Source organism: Triturus cristatus, chromosome 2_2 (assembly GCF_964204655.1).
Source record: "Triturus cristatus chromosome 2_2, aTriCri1.1, whole genome shotgun sequence".
NCBI classification, from domain to species: Eukaryota; Metazoa; Chordata; class Amphibia; order Caudata; family Salamandridae; genus Triturus; species Triturus cristatus.
Genome location: NC_140582.1, coordinates 711,783,647 through 711,803,119, shown reverse-complemented (window position 1 = coordinate 711,803,119; position 19,473 = coordinate 711,783,647). Strand labels below are relative to the sequence as shown.

At 40.9% G+C, this 19,473-nt stretch overlaps 1 protein-coding gene across 6 annotated transcripts in view; it reads left to right on the top strand.

Annotated features, from left to right (window-relative positions):
- Positions 1–19,473, top strand: part of ACSL1 (acyl-CoA synthetase long chain family member 1) — a 479,125-nt gene that overhangs the window by 324,747 nt on the left and 134,905 nt on the right. For all 6 annotated transcript variants that reach the window (XM_085641919.1, XM_085641924.1, XM_085641925.1 and 3 more), the window contains exon 14: positions 1,644–1,739. In XM_085641919.1, coding sequence (XP_085498045.1) covers positions 1,644–1,739 — 96 coding nt within the window. The remainder of the gene's footprint in view (positions 1–1,643; positions 1,740–19,473) is intronic.

Genomic DNA, 19,473 nt, shown 5'->3' with positions numbered 1-19,473 from the left:
CTCATGAGTATAAGCCACATGACTAAGTGTAGTGAACTGGGCTCGACAATAGCGGCAGGAAAACGGACCTTCTACTTCAACATTACCTCCCAATCCACATCTTCGCGTTAGATTCCCATACAGTTCTCGTAGTACCGGACCTGAGTAGGTTATCCTTGTTTTAGGGGACGTTAGTGAGTTGATCATGTTAGGTCCCATTACCCCTTGCCCCGTCCTGTCGCGGACGGGCGCAGACGGGCTGGTCTTAGGCTAGTCTTTGGCGCCGTGGCTTTTTCATCCTCTGTTCCTCCCAGACAAGGAGAGTCGAGCTCAGGATTCTTTGGGGAGTAATGTATGCGGACTTTACACCGCCCACTTTAGAACAGCTTACTAACGTATTGAAATCCATCTCTTCCGGTTTCCCCCTCAGCCCCTGCCCACCAATTGTGGCCAAGCTAATTGCTGGGACTATTACCCCTCAGCTCACAGCTATTTTCCAGTTCATGTTCTCGACTGGTAGGTTTCCTTGCATCTGGAAGAAAGGTTTCAACAATCCGTTAGACTGGTTGAATTTGCCTCTCATCCTTTCTTTCCCATTCAGGGTCCCTCAGGAATCTCTCGATCAGTGTTTTTTTTTTCTTTAACCAATTGTTTGTGGTTGCTATAGCCTCCGCACCTTTCCCTTCCCCCAAGTTTTAGCTTGCTGCTTTGCTCATGTTAAATATTTGACATTTTAACTTCATGATTGTGAGATAGCACATGCAGTTCTGGACAGCAGTAAAAATCTATTTGGGGGCTGGGGAGATATCAGCATGAAATGTCTAGACAAATGATCTAAAGCCAAAAGTAAACCTTTAACCAGAGGGTAGCAGACAGTGCTTTGCCTCTTGCTTTTTGTCTTATCCGCTGTTGGCACTTGGGGGGGGGGGGGGGGGGGGGTGGGAGATGTCCAGGAGATGTCCAGGTTAAATAAAGCACATGCAGTGTCTCCTAGGTGTGGGTCCACTTGGTTTGGTATGGAATGTAAATTGCAAGGAGTCAGATTATTATTTAGGTAAACAAAGCAAGCAGCAGTGCACCATCTCTACAAGTATAATTCAGATTCCAAATATATCTACAATATTCCAGTTATAGTTGAAGGTCTTCTCTTTGTTGCTGCATCATCATTGTGTATCAAAAAAGTCAGCCAACATGTTTCGTCCGCATACATGTGGACTTCTTCAAGGCCCAAGGAGAATATGAAGTATATGTCTTCATGTGAAAGACGAAATATTTAGGACCATTCATCAAAGGTCGGCGAGAATAGTGTCAATTAACAAATTTTGTTCTTGGTAGGTATAAGTCGTATGTTCGGCATTAGTCTGGTCCACTGCCTGTTGCGGTTTCCTAATCTCAGATTATTATTTAGACGGACTCTTCATATGCAGCTTTTTTCTGCTCAACAGGCTCTTGCCATCTCCAGTTTAGGCTTGTCTTTTCATTGGACCGTTCAACTGAAATGAAGGTAGTGGGCATGTTCATTTGGCTATGATTGTTTTTTGGCGCACAAAAAATATTGAGGGGTGGGGGGGGGCACACAAGATTAAGACAGCAGTCCAGTGTTGCAGACTGATCTGAAACTGATGTGATTTTCTGTTACAAAATCTTTTTCTTCTTTCCTTTAGGCCAGTCTTGGAGGTAAAGTGAGGCTTATGATAACTGGAGCTGCACCAGTCTCTCCAACTGTACTGACCTTCTTAAGAGCTGCTCTTGGATGTCAGGTGGGTTTTTCATTTAGTATTTTTCATCCTCTACACTTTAGCTGTACAAATTATCTGGTAATGCAATGGCACAATTATTTTTGGTAGTAATGACAAACTCCTAGGCAATGTCAATAAAGTAAACAAATTACACAATATATATGACAATAAGAAGACCAAGGAAAACGGGAAAAATATGTTCAAAGTTGTTACTATTTTAATAATTTCTTCTCATATTATTTAAACAAATGATATTTATACAAAACATTTGAAAAATGAAACACAATATTTAACACATTACAATATCTCTGAATTATTAAAGATATTGCCACTTTACCGTTTATTTATACATATTGATTAAATATAATGTGTTAAATATGGTTTCATTTTTCAAATGTTTTGTATAAATATCATTTGTTTAAATAATATGAGAAGAAATTATTAAAAGAATACCAACTTTGAACATATTTTTTCCGTTTTCCTTGGTCGTCTTATTGTCATAGATATTGTGTAATTTGTTTACTTTATTGACATTGCCTAGGAGTTTTTGTCATTACTATTCAAGTCCCTGTCCTAGGAATTGAACTATCCATTGTTCAGGGGGTCCTTGTTTTTCTCATTTACAATTATTTTTGGTCCCATACTATCGAAGACCCTTAGATTTTACTAAAGTTATATGTACAATATACTCGCGTGTAGGGGCTTTCAGCAGCCATCTTCATCCATAGATCTGTTAATGTGCCATTCACATTTCTCTTCAAACCTCTAATGTGTACACATGGGTCATTCCACATCAACCATTGGTTAACTTCACTGTGAGTGACCACATTCTGCTCCTTCACAAGGTCCTCGTCTGCACACAATAATCCCCCTCAGTGTAATGTGTACTTTTTGAGACCAAAAATGATGTTGGCCACTTTTTCTTTTTTTTGGCTTACGAGGTCCAGCAGCTTGCCCCAATTAAGTTTGCAAAACCCCTTGCTAAACAAAATAAGCATTAACCAAGGCAAAAGACAACTCCAGACCTATTGGTTTGCCAATGCTTGTTTATTAGTTTGAAGTCAGTTGCTTCTGCAGAAGTCGCCGTAGCACTGCACAATTTTACATTAGACAATTGCAAACCTAAAAATGTATACAAATGAAAAACCGAACGGGAACGGTCTCGTGCAATAATGTTTACATTAGACATCCTCTGCATTTCATAAAGTTAAGAGGGTTGTTGAGCTGTTTTTCTGTGAAGACCATTTTTTGCGAAGTAGGAAAGTGAAAATTGGCCAGATGAATGTCTTTGGTAGCTGTCAAAGTATGTTGGAAGAACCAAATATGTGAGAAACTAAGGGTGGTGACATTCCAGGTGTATTGTGTTCACTACACTCTATTCTGTGCAGCAGCAAATGGTTTCCGCTTCATTTATGAGAGCTTATGCTGGATAGTTGCCACAAAGTTCAGTAAGAGGGAGCGAGCAGCTGTAGGGTCATTCAGGGGACACATGTTTCTTGGATTCCTCAGGGAAGTATGTTGGCTGTAAACCAGCTGACTACAGGAATGAGTGCCAAAAGTGCTGACATAAAACCTCTTGCATTTTAAGAAGGCTGGTCTGTAGTGTCCATTAGTTGAGACCTCGAAGCCTGGTCCAAACTGCAACTTAGTTAAATGCCTAATTCCGTTCAAGAGTAACTAGCATTTTCCTTTTCTTTCAAGCTGCAGTGTCTTTAAACATGAATTGTTGCAAGTATGCGCCTTCTGTGGTGTAAACTGCTTCCTGAATATCTCTTCCTTCCACCTCATTACAACAAAGCTACTCATTTTGTATGTTCTTAGCACATTCATTCCAGAATGTGCTATCTGCAATGTTTAGTTTTCTGTAGCAAGAACCAGACCCATTGGTGCAGTAGAGTGCTTGACACAGGAATAAGAGGTACAGTGAAATCACAGTATAGGAGCAACAAGACAAAAATATCTTGTTCCTTCTGTAGAGTTCTTGTATGGTAGCACTCTAGTGTAGGTGGGGTGCAATGCTCATGCCGCATGGACTTCTAGGTGCAAACTTCTACCTAGGTGTTCATTGTGTTGATTCATCCATCACAGCTACTGTAAGTGAGCAGACTAAAAGCCATTCTGGTTTTTGTGTGTAACACATATCCTATATCCATATGTAAGGCTTGATGGAGAGTTTAGTTCAAGGTTCAATGACTGAATTAGTGTTAGTGAGAATCAATTGATGTTGTTCAGTTTTTGTTAGTTATGGTAAGATAAGAGTGCATTGAGGAACATAATTTCATGTATATGTTAAAAGTATCACTGTTATTGTCAGTCCTCTGTTTAAGGGAGGGCTCCGCAAAGCACTGGGAGGACGACTGTGCAACCAGATTTGGTGTCTGCTTGACGGCCAGCTTCCCAGAGGTGAGGAAACCTCTCTGACCTCTTGCTTGAAAAGCTGCATATCTGTCTTGGAGCACCTAAAGGCCTGCCTGCTGAAAGAGGGAAAGATTGTGCATACCTGCAGGAGGAGGGACTTTTCAGGGGACATAAGGTGCAGTTTAACCCCAGTCTGAGGGACATCAAGAAGAACACGGAGGAGAGTGATCGGTGTGGGTGTGGGTGCTCTCTCTGTAGTGGGTCTGGGTGGGAACCATGGATACTGCTGAGCATGGTCTGTCTGGCCATGCACATCCTTAACTACCTGTGATGAATCATGACTGCCAACTGTCTGTCGGGTGGACGGCCAGCATCCTTTACAGAGCCCACAGTCTGAGGGGCTGGCAAGCCCCCTGTCAGCACATTGAGGGAGTAGCCCGGCAGCTACCTCTAAGACCGATCCATCACACGTTGTAAAATTTACTACTGTGCCATAAGACACTGAGCACAAACCTGTCAAGTAGAGAGAGAAGTTCCTGAGCTCTAATCATGCTAATCTTAATTACCCTGAGAAAAGGAACCACCCAGGGGTGGGGCGGGGGGGGGAGCTGGGAGAGATAGCGGGTAGATGCCCTGCCTGATTGCGCCAAGGGACTCTAAATTGTATTTGGTCGTTTGTCTCATACCTTTTTTCTAGTATACATTACATTTTTGCTTTTTTGATAGATCAACACTGATTTGGTCTTTAGTTTATGCTCTTTTGTGATTGTTGAGCCTGAGCTGTATCACCCCTATCAGCCTGTGACAGCTCGCCATCAGGGGGTTGTACTTGGCCCAATTTGCAAAGCCATAGTAGCACGAACCCTGGAATATCCGAGGCAAATTACCTCCACCTGCACTGTAGAAGCCCAGTAATATCTGCCACCCACCCTTCTTCCAAATTGGGGTGTGACATTCCATAACCCCTCAGGGGCGGGTGCAGAAATTACATAGCCCCTCAGTCGTGGGTCCAGAAATAAGTAGCCCACAAAAACCCAACTAGTAGGGCTACCTATAAGGGTCAAAGTCAACATACTAGTGTGTGTGTGTGTGTGTGTATGTAAATAAACCGGTGCATTGTGAATCCCCTGCTTTAGTAGCTACAGCTGAGTTGTTTTTTTTTTTATAGGCCACTGTCTGCAAAGCTGCAGACAAGCTCCTAATTATCTCTATAAGGCAATAGCAGCCTCCGTAAAATGGACAAGAGATGCATATTTTTTGTTTATGGGGAAAAGTGGAAGCAGGGAAGAAAGTAAGATGAGGAAATAGAAAAGTGAAGTACATAAGGTTGGGAGGGAGGGAGGGTGAAAGAAAGGTAGGATTGGTAGTAAGACAAAGGATAAGTGGATGGATGGTGAAAGAATAGATGGATAGGTGGACAAACAATTGAAACATGAATTGATGGCCAAGTGAATGGAAAGGTAAGTGTGTGAAAAGGTTCAATTATGTATTTATCGATGGATGGCTACAATGGATGGGCAATTGGATGTTTGCATTTATGGATGCATGCATAGATAATTGATGTGTGATCGGATGATTGGATGGAATGGCCCAGTTATTGATGGAATGGTAAATGATTGAATGTGTGACAGAACCCTGCATTGCCTTTAACACACAAGTCTTTACCATGCATATCTTTACAATGAAAATGTAAGTATAGGTCAGTTAAGTGAAAACCCTTTTTTGTGTATACGTGTGTATGTATGTATGTATGTATATATATATATATATATATATATATATATATATATATTCAATTAAAAAACCATAGGTTTCACACATGTTAGTTAGGTGGACATTTCACTCGTAAAAAACCAATGAAATTCCCCCGTTATAGTTAGTTTAGATAACTATAACTCGCGCGCCCGCAATCCACTGCTCATGACGTCACATATTACATCACTCATGACCTGGTCAGTGGCATCACTCATGACATCATCCTTGTGATAGAGTGGCGGTCGCGAGTTATAGTTATCTGAACTAACTATAACGGGGGAATTTAATTGTTTTTTTACGAGTGAAATGTCCACCTAACTATAACATGTGTGAAACCGATGGTTTTTTTAATTGAATTTGCAAGGTTTTTTAAATGCTAATTCCTAACTATAACGTGTGTGAAACCTATGGTTTTTTTCAGTGAATTTGTATGGTTTTTTAAATGCTAAGTTATGTATGTATTATATTTTTAATATATTTATTTGACAATAAACTACGTATTAAATTTTTTTTAATGGTTTTTCACCGTGCGCGCACGGTGCGCGCACCCCGCGATTTTTAAAAAAAAATAAATAAAAAAAAAAAAATTCTGCCTTCGGGGTCCTTCAGGGACCCCCTGACCAAGGCTAGGGGGTCAGGAACTCTCTACCCTGCCCCCTTTTCACGTTCGCCACCTTCCTTTTTCACTCTCGCACTCAAAACAAACACTTCCTGATTTCGACCGATTCGAACGTTGACTGACATGTAACCACCAATCAGAATTACGCTCGCGCACGTTAAGGTGCGCGCACGGTGCGCGGCTATAGATATTTATGTACTTTTAACTGCAATTTTCTCAGGAACTACTGAACAGATTGACTCCATATATGCAAAAGGCACATCCCTGACCTGAGGACTACCTCTTTGCCAAATTTCAAGTAGTTCTGTTCAGCCGTTCAGGCTGTACCTTCGACTAAATGTCCTATGGGAAAATGCATGGGGAAAACACGTTTTGGGACCCCCCCTTTTTTCTCGGCCCCCGCTTGACGAATCCCCCCGAGACTTTCAGGGTAGGAGCTGAGCGGAGCGCCCCATTAGTTTTGAAAACTTCACGAGGATTCGTCAACCGGTGCCAAAGTTATTCAAAATAGAATTTTGAGATTTCCTATGGAAACACGGTCCTAACTATCTACTGGCGACCGCCAGTAGATTATTTATTTATTTATATATATATATATATATATATATATATATATATATATATATATATATATATATATATATATATATATATATATATATAACCTACTGGCAGTCGCCAGTAGGTAGTTATAGTTAGGACCCCTTTTCCATAGGAAATCCGCAACATTCTATTTTGAATAACTTTGGCGCCGGTCGATGAATCCTCGCGAATTTCTCAAAATAGGTGGGGCGCTACGCTCCGCTCCTACCCTGAAAGTCTCGGGGGGATTCGTCAAGCGGGGGCTGAGATAAAAGGGGGGTCCCAAAACGCGTTTTTCCCATGCATTTTTCCATAGGACCTTTAGAACGAGCTACAGCCCGAACGGCTGAACAGAATTACTAGAAATTTGGCAGAGAGGTAGTCCGTAGGTCAAGGAAGTGCCTTTTGTAGGTTTGGTGTAAATCTGTTCAGTAGATTCTGAGAAAATAGCCTTTAAATCAATATATATATCTGAGCCCGCTTACGGTACGCTTACCGTACGCGTACGGTGGCGTGCGCGAGCGAGATTCTGATTGGCTGTTAGATCTTAGTAAACATTCGAATCGGCCGAAACCAGGAAGCGGCGGCCGCCATTTTGTGTGTTTCACTCAGAAAAAAAAGAGTGAAAACAAGAAAAGGGGGCAATGAGGAGAGTTACAGACCCCCTTACATTTGTGAGGGGGTCAAAGGACTGTAAAGTACAAAGAAAACATTTATTGATTTTTAAAAAAATCACGGGGTACGCGTACGGTAAGCTTACGGTAAGCGTACGGAAGAAAAAATAAATTAAAAAAGAAATGAAATGCAGATTTAAGAGTTTAGATATTAGGGAGCTCTAAAAAGAGCTGTTGTGTTTATGAAGTCATTTTGTTAGTGGTACCTACAAGTAAGTACCGATGCAGAGTCTAAGGTTCAAGAGGAAGACTCTGTTCCCTTCATCATTGAAGTGCACACCATCTCCTCTATAAATGTCTTGCATGTCATAACGCAAGTTGTTGTGGTAAATGGCACCCATACCATAGTCACGGAGGAAAGCAGAAACAGATTTGTTGACGTGCTTTCTTGCTTTGTCAATCTGCGGACAGAAATGATTGGACCAGTTCCATTTTTGCCTTTGGCATATGTTGGAAAACACAAAGGCAGTTTTAGGGAAAAGTGAAAACAGTTGTGCAAAGGTGTCCTTCATAAGCATTTCCAGACCTACCCCAGTCAAAGTGCCTAGGTCATTGCCACCACAGTGCACTATTATGAGGTCAGGGTGTTGGATTTGCATGAAGGATTTCACCAATGGCATCAATTGGTGCCACTTTAACCCTCTCTGACCAATCCATTTAATGTCTACATTTGGCAAAGCAAGGTCTCTCACCATATCTGTTTTCTCTGCAAACTTTTCACTCCAGAAGACATAGCTGTGCCCTACAATCCACACTGTGAACATCTTCAAAGGAGAACTGGATGCACTCAGGAGGTGTCTTTCAGTAGAATGGCAATATGAAAAGAAAGACAGTTTGGAAATGGAGGCATACATATTTTTTTCAAAACAAAAAACTGATTGGCTGTTTCATACCATTCTAGAATAAAAACTAGGCTGTATGTGTAAATTAATAGAAGCATGTTTTGTATTGGTAAAAAAAATGTGTTACCAAAGAACAGTACTATGGATTTGCTGTTAGGTTTGAAAAGTCAAGCACTCTTGCTCTGTGGAATTGAAACATTGTGTGGCGAACTTCTGACCTAACTCCACACAGCAGTGTTCCATGAGCTGTTGCTATGGTAGCAGGCAGAAGTCAAGTTGGGGGAAGGGTACTAGGCAGAAGTCAAGTTGGGGGAAGGGTACTTTTGGAAAAGGGTTGGTTTTCAACCAATAGAAATGTGTGATTACATTTGAAAAAAAGGGGGAAGCACTGAGATTTGAAACTTACATGTATATGTGTGGAAAAATAGAGGGAAAGTTTGCCATTATCTGGTTCTGCTGAGAGGTGAACAGAACAGAGATCCTGGCTCTGATAATCTGCTGTTTGAGTGCCACATTTCTTTCACAACTAACTAATTTTAAAGGTGAGGTTAGAGTTTGAGAGGAGATGTATATGGTAAATTAAGAAATGAATAATAGAAATGGAAATTCTTTTTGTTGAAGTTGCGTTTATCATTTTCTGTTTTGGGAGAAATTTAAATGTGAGGAACATGTAAAATAATATGGACTATGTTTTCACGATAAATTAAGGTGTACTGGAAAAAAAAAGAATAGTTTAAGGGTTTGAGGTTGGACTCAGTAATGCAAATACATTCAGCATCACTAAGGCTGGTTGCCCTTGCTGGAATGTAGGCAGCCACCCAGGTTACACATGGTGGTGGTCTGAAAAAGCAGTTTGGACATGTGCATTTAAAAAAATCAAAAAAGTGGTTTCATAATGTGTCAGTCTGTAAAAGTGATTTTCACTTGCCAAAAAAAAAGAGCAGTAAGTGTGCTTTCAAATTGGCAAAGAAATTTTGTTTTGGGACTAATGTGAAAACATGACTCTGTGTGGAAATAGGAATTACAGGCAGAGATTTATTGCGTTTTTTTCTGGTGATTTCACAGTTGCATTAGTAGGAAAAAGGGGGAGCGATTTTTTGGGGGAAGAAGCAGACTCTTAGCACACACCCATCTGCTTGCCATGTATAATCATGCACAGTATTTACAAGCGAGTGGGGTTTTCAGGTTTCAGTCTGTAATGCAAATACATTCAGCATCACTAAGGCAATATATTCTGAAAACAGCAAAAATAAGGCAAAAATATTTTTTGAAAAATATGTAAATATGTGTACTGTATTATAAAATGTTTTAAAAATATTAATACTTTTTTTTCTTTTTTTTCAGATTGATATAGAAAAATTTCGAAAACTAGAACCATTTTTAAAGCTATTTTTTTTAAAAACAAATGAATAAATATTTTTTTGAGTGGGTATGGTAAGTCAATAATAATAATTGTAGTCTCTGAAGGACCTTGTAATGTGATAATTGATTTTTAGTGTTTTTAAAAAAAAAAAAAAAAAAGTACGCGCACCGTACGCGTACGGTAAAAAAAAAAAAAAAAAAGTTTTTAAAAACATATGTAAAAAAAAGATGAAAGATAAGGTTGGCTCTTAAAAGAACCGTTGTGTTAATGCAGGGACAGAGGAAAGAAAGAATGGGAAAATTATTCAAAGCGACAAATGTGCTGATCTATTTTGTTGTTCACTAGGGAAACACTGGTCTCCCTATGGCAAATTAGATCTTGACAAAAGGCGCATCGAATATCAACCCTTCGAAATCGAGGGTTCATTTCCAGAGGGCCAGCAAAAGGAGATGCTCCCCCCACAGATGAAGGGCTCACCTGACCTGAAGAAGGAGTCAGCTCTGCAGATGATGGTGCAGGCTGAGCTGCTGTGGATGTACTTGCTTGTCTTTCTGAAGAGTTACCTCCAAAAAGATGACCATGTGTCCTTCTGTGTACATCCTTGAGGTGTCTCTTCATGGTATGATTCCCAAAGGAATACTTCCTGTCAGGATTACCTCTTGAAAGTACACGCTGACACAGCTTGCAAGTTACTAAGGGTGCATTCACCTTTTGCTGGCCTTCAGGAAAAGTAAAATAATCCCATACATAAGAGGGCTTTTGTTTCCTCGCTCTCTGCCTCAAAACAGTGCTGCTAGTGCTAGCCTCACTCTCAGAAGAGCTCTGCTGTTCTGCCATCGTATCACAAAGACAACCCAGCTCCTTCTCCTAAGGGATCACAAGCAGAAATGAGAGGAATGGGTGTGGTGTAGGAGAGTTCTAGAACTGAAAGTAGTTTCAACCAATCAAAAGTTGTGTTTCATGATCACATGACCTACCGTACGCTTACGGTACGCTTACGGTACGCTTACGGCAAAAGTGCGCATGCGCGTAAAAAAGACACGCGCTTGCGCGCATGCGCATAACAGTCACTACCCGACACTTCCGCGTAACGTGCGCGTGTAGCGTACGCGCGCACGCGTCCCACGCGGAGTACGCGCGGCTACGCAAATTGCGTAACTATACGCAAGCAGCGTAGATAAATTACGGACGTTGCGTAAACCGTACGCTTACCGTAAGCTTACGGTACGCGTACTAAAAAAATAATAAAAATAGAAAAAATGTACTGCAAATAAATTTTACATGTTTATTTTAAAAAATATATTTAAAAAAACATATTAAAGAATTTTAAAAATTTAACCATAGTCTTTATAAAAGGTAAGAAAATTAAAATAAAAATATGTTTAAAAAAATAGAACAAAAAAAAAAAATTAGCATTTAAAAAACCTTGCAAATTCACTGAAAAAACCATGGGTTTCACACACGTTATAGTTAGGAATTAGCATTTAAAAAACCTTAGAAATTCAGTGAAAAAACCATAGGTTTCACACATGTTATAGTTAGCTGGACATTTTACTCGTAAAAAACCAATGAAATTCCCCCGTTATAGTTAGTTCAGCTAACTATAACTCGCGCGCCCGCAATGCACTGCTGATGACGTCACATATTACATCACTCATGACATGGTCAGTGACATCACTCATGACATCACTGACATCTCAAATGACATCACTGATGACATCATCCAGTGAATGTGTGTTTTTCTGAAAATTAAATATGTTTTATATATGTATATCTCAAGGTCGATGGAAGAATAAATGGGTATATTACTGTCTAAATGGATGATTTCTTTTTGAAAAATTGATTGTGTAACTGACTGATAAGTGTATCATAGTGAATACATGGCTTAGTGAGTAATGTTTAAATATATAAATATCTGTATCAGTCTCTCACTTTGTGTATAAGTGGCTGCATGGGTTGGAGAGTAGCTACATGGGTGTCTATATAGGTTATTAGTTGGTTTTTTGAGTATCAGTATGAGTGTCTGCATGGTTCGGTGGGGGGTATGACGTAGTGCATAGGTGCATGAATGAGTGACTCACTGTTTGTATGTGTTGAACAGAGCATGTGTGCAGGACTGCATGGGTGGATGAGTGTGTGTATGGGTGTGTTAGTGAGTGAATGACTGTCTCAATAGTGTCTTTATGAGTAACTACATATGTTTAAAACTAGTATATGTGACTATTGGTTTATATATGTGAGTATATGTGAGAGTGAGAGATTGAAAGAGTTCCTGTATGAATAAGTATGTATTTCTATAAGTAATTGTTTAAAAGACTAAGTATGTGTAAGTTTCCGTAGAAGTAAGTGTGGTGGTGTGTGTATAACTGTATATGCAAGTAAATGTATGTTTGATTCTTTATTAGCATGAGTGACTATGTGTGTGAGTAGCTCTATGGATGAGTGGCATTGTGTAACAGGATGTATAGGTGTATGAGTACATATGATAAGTGAGTACATGTATGAGTGACTGTATTGGACTGTTGGTGAATGAGTGGATGTGTATGTGGATCTTAGAATTACTGAAGAGGTTGTTGTAACTGTTATTGGTATGTCCATTGTTTTGTAAATTTTAGTCTCTATTTTTGAATGTGTGTATCAAAGGTTATATTAGGGGAAGAGGAGGTCTGCCACTCTATCACAAGGATGATGTCATCAGTGATGTCATCAGTGATGTCATTTGAGATGTCATCAGTGATGTCATGAGTGATGTCACTGACCATGTCATGAGTGATGTAATATGTGACGTCATCAGCAGTGCATTGCGGGCGCGTGCGAGTTATAGTTAGCTGAACTAACTATAACGGGGCAATTTCATTGGTTTTTTACGAGTAAAATGTCCAGCTAACTATAACATGTGTGAAACCTATGGTTTTTTCACTGAATATATATATATTCACTGAAAAATTTATAGATTTCACACACGTTATAGTTAGGAATTAGCATTTAAAAAACCTTGCAAATTCACTTAAAAAACCATAGGTTTCACACATGTTATAGTTAGGTGGATATTTCACTCGCAAAAAAACAATGAAATTCCCCCGTTATAGTTAGTTCAGATAACTATAACTCGCGCGACCGCCACTCTATCACAAGGATGATGTCATCAGTGATGTCATGAGTGATGCCACTGACCATGTCATGAGTGATGTAATATGGGACGTCATGAGCAGAGGATTGCGGGCGCGCGAGTTATAGTTATCTCAACTAACTATAACGGGGGAATCTCATTGGTTTTTTACGAGTGAAATATCCACCTAACTATAACATGTGTGAAACCTATGGTTTTTTAAGTGAATATATATATATATATATATATATATATATATATATATATATATATATTCCTCAGCAGGGCGCAAGTCAGCCGAACTATAACATCCCTGTAACCTTTGTTTTGTTTTCTATTTCTAAGGTTTTTTGAAAATCTATTTCTTCATTGTAATTAGTGTCCATTTTTTTTGTCCATTTTTTTTGTAAGTGAACCTGTAAGATTTTCGTAACTTCCTATAATTGGATTTTGTGTATTATATTTATTTAATACACTGATTTTGTTTTTTATTTCAATGTTTATATATACATATTCTACAGTATATTTACCAGTAGAGCTTTATTAGTGTACTTTTCAAACTCATATTTTTACTAGTGAGTTGCCAGATTAATGGCCTCCAAACACTTTTTCGCAGGAAGACAGCGATAGTCGCAATGACGTCGCTAATCATGAACCCTGTGGTTACTTCGCCAAAGCAGGAATTTCATGCCCACCACCACATTAAAAAATAACTATATAATTAATTCTAACATTACAGTAGATAACTCGCTATATAAATCTAAAAAAACATTTATCAGAATCTTAAGATCGCTATAAGAATGTGTGTTAATGATTCACCAATCTTCGTAACGACGTCTCCAACGGTACAAGGGGGGGCGCGTTTGCGGTCGCACTGTCGCAAATATAAGGCGATTAAAATAAATAAATTCGGACACATCACTTGTCACAAACATCTCAATTTCTCAACCATGGGGTCAGTGGATCTCCACTCTGACCCCTTATTTGGGCTTTCACATACATTTTCAGGTTGCGACCAGCCGATGTGAGCGTTCCCGTTGGTGTGTGTATTTGCGATTCATTGCGAAACCACCAAAAAATATCCGCGGCCAGAGAACACTCTGATTTTAAACTTACTTTTATCAAAAATGTTTGGATTTACACGAAATAAGCAAAAGGCACTTCCTTGAACCAACATCTACCTCCCTGCCAAATTTGGTGTAAGTCTGTTCAGCAGTTTAGGTTGTAGCGGTAGCTAAAGGTTCCTAGGGGAATTAACATTATAAACGTAACTTTATTTCATGCCCCAAATTCTCGGTCCCCACTGCAAAGATCACTCCCAAACTTTCCCAATCAATAGTACCCACTACGACACTTTTGGCTAAGTTTTATGCAGATTGGTCAAACGAAACCAAAGTTATAGTCAAGTCAAGTTATTTTCCTAAGGAAATTAGGTCCGAATTAGAACTACCTACTGGTGACCGCCAGTAGGTAATTTGTGTGTGTATGTGTGTATATGTATGTATATATGTATGTGTGTATGAATATATACGCTCCAAGTTGCCCACAGTTGAACAGCACTCGAACACGGTTTAGAGATGGCAAACCTTTTATTCACAGGCTATAAGCAGGCTCTGGTGGCAGTTTCAATCAGACAGTCACTGGTGCGAGAGCCTGACGCGTTTCGAAAAATTTCCTTCCTCAGAGGCAATCGCTACGTGAATGCGTGCACCTGGTCTCTTTTCATAGCGCTGTATTCACGCCCCCTGATGGGCCTGTCCAATGACAGCACTGCACTATGGGAAACGTAGTCCAGGTAATACATACTTTGAATAGTAGCACTAATTTCTGTCCCAAATTTATAAGCCCTGGATGGGCCACCGCCAGCAGAGTCTGCTTTAAATCCCATAACCGTAACCGTGTTCCACATAACGGCTCAGCACATTCCAAGCCGCGCGCCCCCATAGCTCCGGGGTGGTGCAGGTTCGGCGGCTGGGCGGCCGCCACAATATACGCTCCAAGTTGCCCACAGTTGAACAGCACTCGAACACGGTGTGTGTATATATATATATATATATTTGATGAACTTGCCTTTTTAATAAACTTGCCGAAAGAAGACTGGGACTTGCGTGGTTTTTCCTCGTTGCTGCCTGCCTGGCGGTTCTATGGTGAAAGACTTCTGTTTGTGCATATATATATATATATATATATATATATATATATATATATATATATATATATATATATATATATATATATATATATACACACTGAAAAAACCATAGGTTTCAGGGGCGTTCTAGTTAGCTGGCATTTTCACTCGTACAAAACCATTGAAATTCCCCCGTTATAGTTAGTTCAGCTAACTATAACTCGCGCGCCCGCAATGCATTGCTGATGTCACATTACATCACTCATGACCTGGTCAGTGACATCACTCATGGCATCACTAACATCTCAAATTACATCACTGATGACGTCACTGATGACATCATCCAGTGAATGTATGTTTTTCTGAAAATTAGATATGTTTTATATATGTATATCTCAAGGTCGATGGAAGAATAAATGGGTATATAAGGGTCTAAATGGATGATTTGTTTTTGAAAAATTGATTTTATAACTGACTAAGTGTATCTTAGTGAATACATGGCTTAGTGAGTAATGTTTAAATATCTGTATCAGTCTCTCACTTTGTGTATAAGTGGTTGCATGGGTTGGTGAGTAGCTACATGAGTGTCTATATAGGTTATTAGCTAGTTTTTTGAGTATCAGTATGAGTGTCTGATTGTCTGTATGGATCGGTGGGGGGGTATTACGTAGTGCATAGGTGCATGAATGAGTGACTTGCTGTGTGTGTTGAAGACAGCATGTGTGCAGGACTGTATGGGTGGATGAGTGTGTGCATGCATGGGTGTGTTGGTGAGTGAATGACTGTCTCAATAGTGTCTCTGAGTAACTACATATGTTTTAAACTAGTATATGTGACTATTGGTGTATATAAGTTAGTATATGTGAGCGTGAGAGATTGGAAGAGTTCCTGTATGAATAAGTGATTGTTTAAAAGACTAAGTATGTGTAAGTGTGGTGGTGTGTGTATAACTGTATATGCAAGTAAATGGATGTTTGATTCTTTATTAGCATGAGTGACTATGTGTGTGAGTAACTATGGATGAGTGGTGTTGTGTAACAGGATGTATGGGTATATTTTTGTACATATGATGAGTGAGTACATATATGAGTGACTGTATAGGACTGTTGGTGAATGGGTGGATGTGGATCTTAGAATTACTGAATAGGTTGTTGTAACTGGTATTGGTATGTCCATTGTTTTGAAATTTTTTGTTTCTATTTTTGAATGTGTATCAAAGGTTATATTAGGGGGAGAGGAGGTCTGCCACTCTATCACAAGGATGATGTCATGCGTGATGTCAGGAGTGATGTCATGGACCATGTCAGGAGTGATGTCATGGACCATGTCATCAGCAGTGCATTGCGGGCGCGCGAGTTATAGTTAGCTGAACTAACTATAACGGGGGAATTTCAATGGTTTTGTACGACTGAAAAGTCCAGATAACTAGAACGCCCCTGAAACCTATGGTTTTTTCAGTGAATTTCAAAGGTTTTTTAAATGCTAATTTCTAACTATGCCTACAGAGATAGGACATGTGAAGAAAGAAGAAAAAACGCACAAAGAAAAAAAAAATGCAGAAAGAAGCAACAGAAGTCCTCAAAGACTAAGAAAAGTGCAGGAAGAAGGATAACGTGCAGAAAGAACAAACAGAAGAGCAGAAAGAAGCCTTGTTGCAAAATCATCCTGTACCCTCAACTTTTTCAGACGGATACTGGTGGTAACTGAGTCTGACTAACCAGTCCTAGAGCCAGTGCTATGTTAAGACACACAGAATGCAGTGAAAACACCTACATACCATAGGGAACACTATGCGTTGGGGTCCCCCTGTGATTAGCATGACCTCCTCTGTAAGCCCCTAATATATAATAGGGCAGGGGATTAAAACTACCTCTTAAAACGCGCCACAGGGCGCGTTTGCACACGTCACCTCAGGCCCCGTCCCGTCCTTTCCCCACTGTGTAAACACGCCCTGTGGCCGTTTTAATTTGGGAGATTAAGTCCCCTTGAATCCCTAGGGTCCAACTAGCCCACTAGGTACCTCCAGTAAGCACCACAGAGCTGCGTTGCAGAGGTGTAAAAAGTGGCACGGCCTGGACCACCTCTCTGCAACGCAGCTCCCTGGCGCATACTGGAGATACCTGTTGGGCTAGTTAGCCCCCAGGGGCCCTCAGTATTGAAGGGGAATTCATTCCCCAACTTACAACTGGCCAGGGGGCGCATTTGCAGAGTGCTGCAAGGAGGGGGCGTGGCCTCCGGCACGATGTGTCTTTTATTTATTTAATTTTTGTTAAGGAGGAGGGCTGTGTGGCCCCCTTTTTCTAATTTATTGGCCCTGGGGACCCCATCCCCCAGGGCCTGCACCCTAATTTTTTTTGTTAAAAAAATAAACTTGAAAGGGGGCCGCGTGGCCCCCCTCCCAAGGCCTTAATCTGCCCCGGGGACCCCAAACCCCGCGTCATGGCTTTTTTTTTTTTTTTTTTTAATTCTTTAGACGGGGGCTGCGTTGCTCCCCTCCTCCGGCCACTTACGGCCCCGGAGACCCCATCCCCCGGGGCCGGCCTTTGTTTTTTATCGCTTTTTTTTTTTTTTTTTTTTTTAATATATTTATAGAAACACCTAGGACATGCTGGACAACCCGTATGTACCTATCACCATGACAATTTGCGTGATATTCATTAAAAGGCGACTATGCATACAATGAATCCACGTAGAATGTATTTACACCGCTAGTAAAGCTCTGACGTGTCTGACGCCCTACCGTGCCTAATCCCGGCACCCCCGCCGGTGGGTACTCTCCAAGTAGACACCCTTGTCGTTTATTTATACAAACATGGGTAGCTATTGACGGGCACATTTAATACACACGCACACCAAGTCATTCAAAGAGGATTTGACAAAAATTCGACCAAACTATGCAAGAAACCCCCCTCACGGTTAATAAAAAACACATCCACCGCCTGATGTGTAATACTTTTTATTGTACTCTCCGGAAAGGAGACGAACCTCACTGGAGAGTCACAGCGTGCTCCTGGCTGAGCCCAATGCTGTGATACACCCACCAGTGCCCGCCGAGTGCCACACACCTCTGTGTTGTATTCCACCAGCTAGTGCTATGACCCTCTCTAGCCCATGTGCACTGTAACACCACCCTGTGAATGTCATGCCACACTTGCCTTCGCACGGGTTATATTGCCCCATCTAACGTGCCTTCCTTGATGCCTATGTTATAACGCACAGCGCTATGCCATACATATTACAATCTGGGATCCATATCTTTGTAACAGTGCATATGCAACGTTACACTCCCCAGCATATATTTTATATTACAACTTTAGAGACTAGTTGGGTTACACAACACTGCCCTGTGCATATTACACTCCAAGGCGCATATCGCATAGCACGCGCTAGTGCCTGCGCTATCTCGCGCTCTCCAATGAATCTGTCATTGCGCACAATGTATTGCATATTATATTTCACGCCCCGGTTCATCTTATATCACACTTTTTGGTGCATAGTTTATACCATATACTATATCTAGTTTTCATTTTCAATCGTGCTCTCAAGACTGTTCTATATAACACTGCGTCCACCTACCCTTTTCACAGGCATTACATTTTGCGATGGGGGGTGGAGGGTCAGGGGTTGTTTCTGCCAAGTGAGCCCGGAGTCACAGTCACAAATGACCACTTCTTCCTGAATAAAAGAGAGATTATGCTTCATACTTGTTCATATTTTAAGTAATTCGCACAGACACACATTTTAAAAACAATAAAGTTCCTAATACCCACCTTCTCTGAACAGTTAGCTTGCTGCCCCATCCACCTCCTCCCTATCCTCTGTTGTCTGAATCCATGGATTAGCCTCCTCCCTCCGGCCATGCATGGTCTGATGTGCTGCCACTGCCCTCCATTTAGCATGATGTACCAGTCCACTCCTCCTGCCCTCCATTGCCCAATTCTATGGCCCATCATTGACCTCCTGCTTAGCCTCTGTGCTTAGCTTGCTGCCCCTATTCTCCTTCCCCCTGCTCTCCGATGTCTTTGTGCATGCCCCTGTGACATCCTTTTTGCCCACCATGTTCCATGGACCTGCCACTCCGATCTACTCTGAGTGTTCTGTTGAGCTGCCACTCCCATCCCATCTGCCTAGCATTGTCAAATGACTGTAACCTGTGCCTGCCACTTCCACCCTGCCTGTCCACATGCCGTGCCCCTATCGCCTTCCTCCTTTCCTCCATGGTCCATTTTACTGCCACACTCTTCTGCCCTCCCTGGTCTGTTGTGTTGCAACTGCTCCTCCTGCCTGCCCCGCGCGGTCTGTTGTGAGGCCCCTGAACTCTC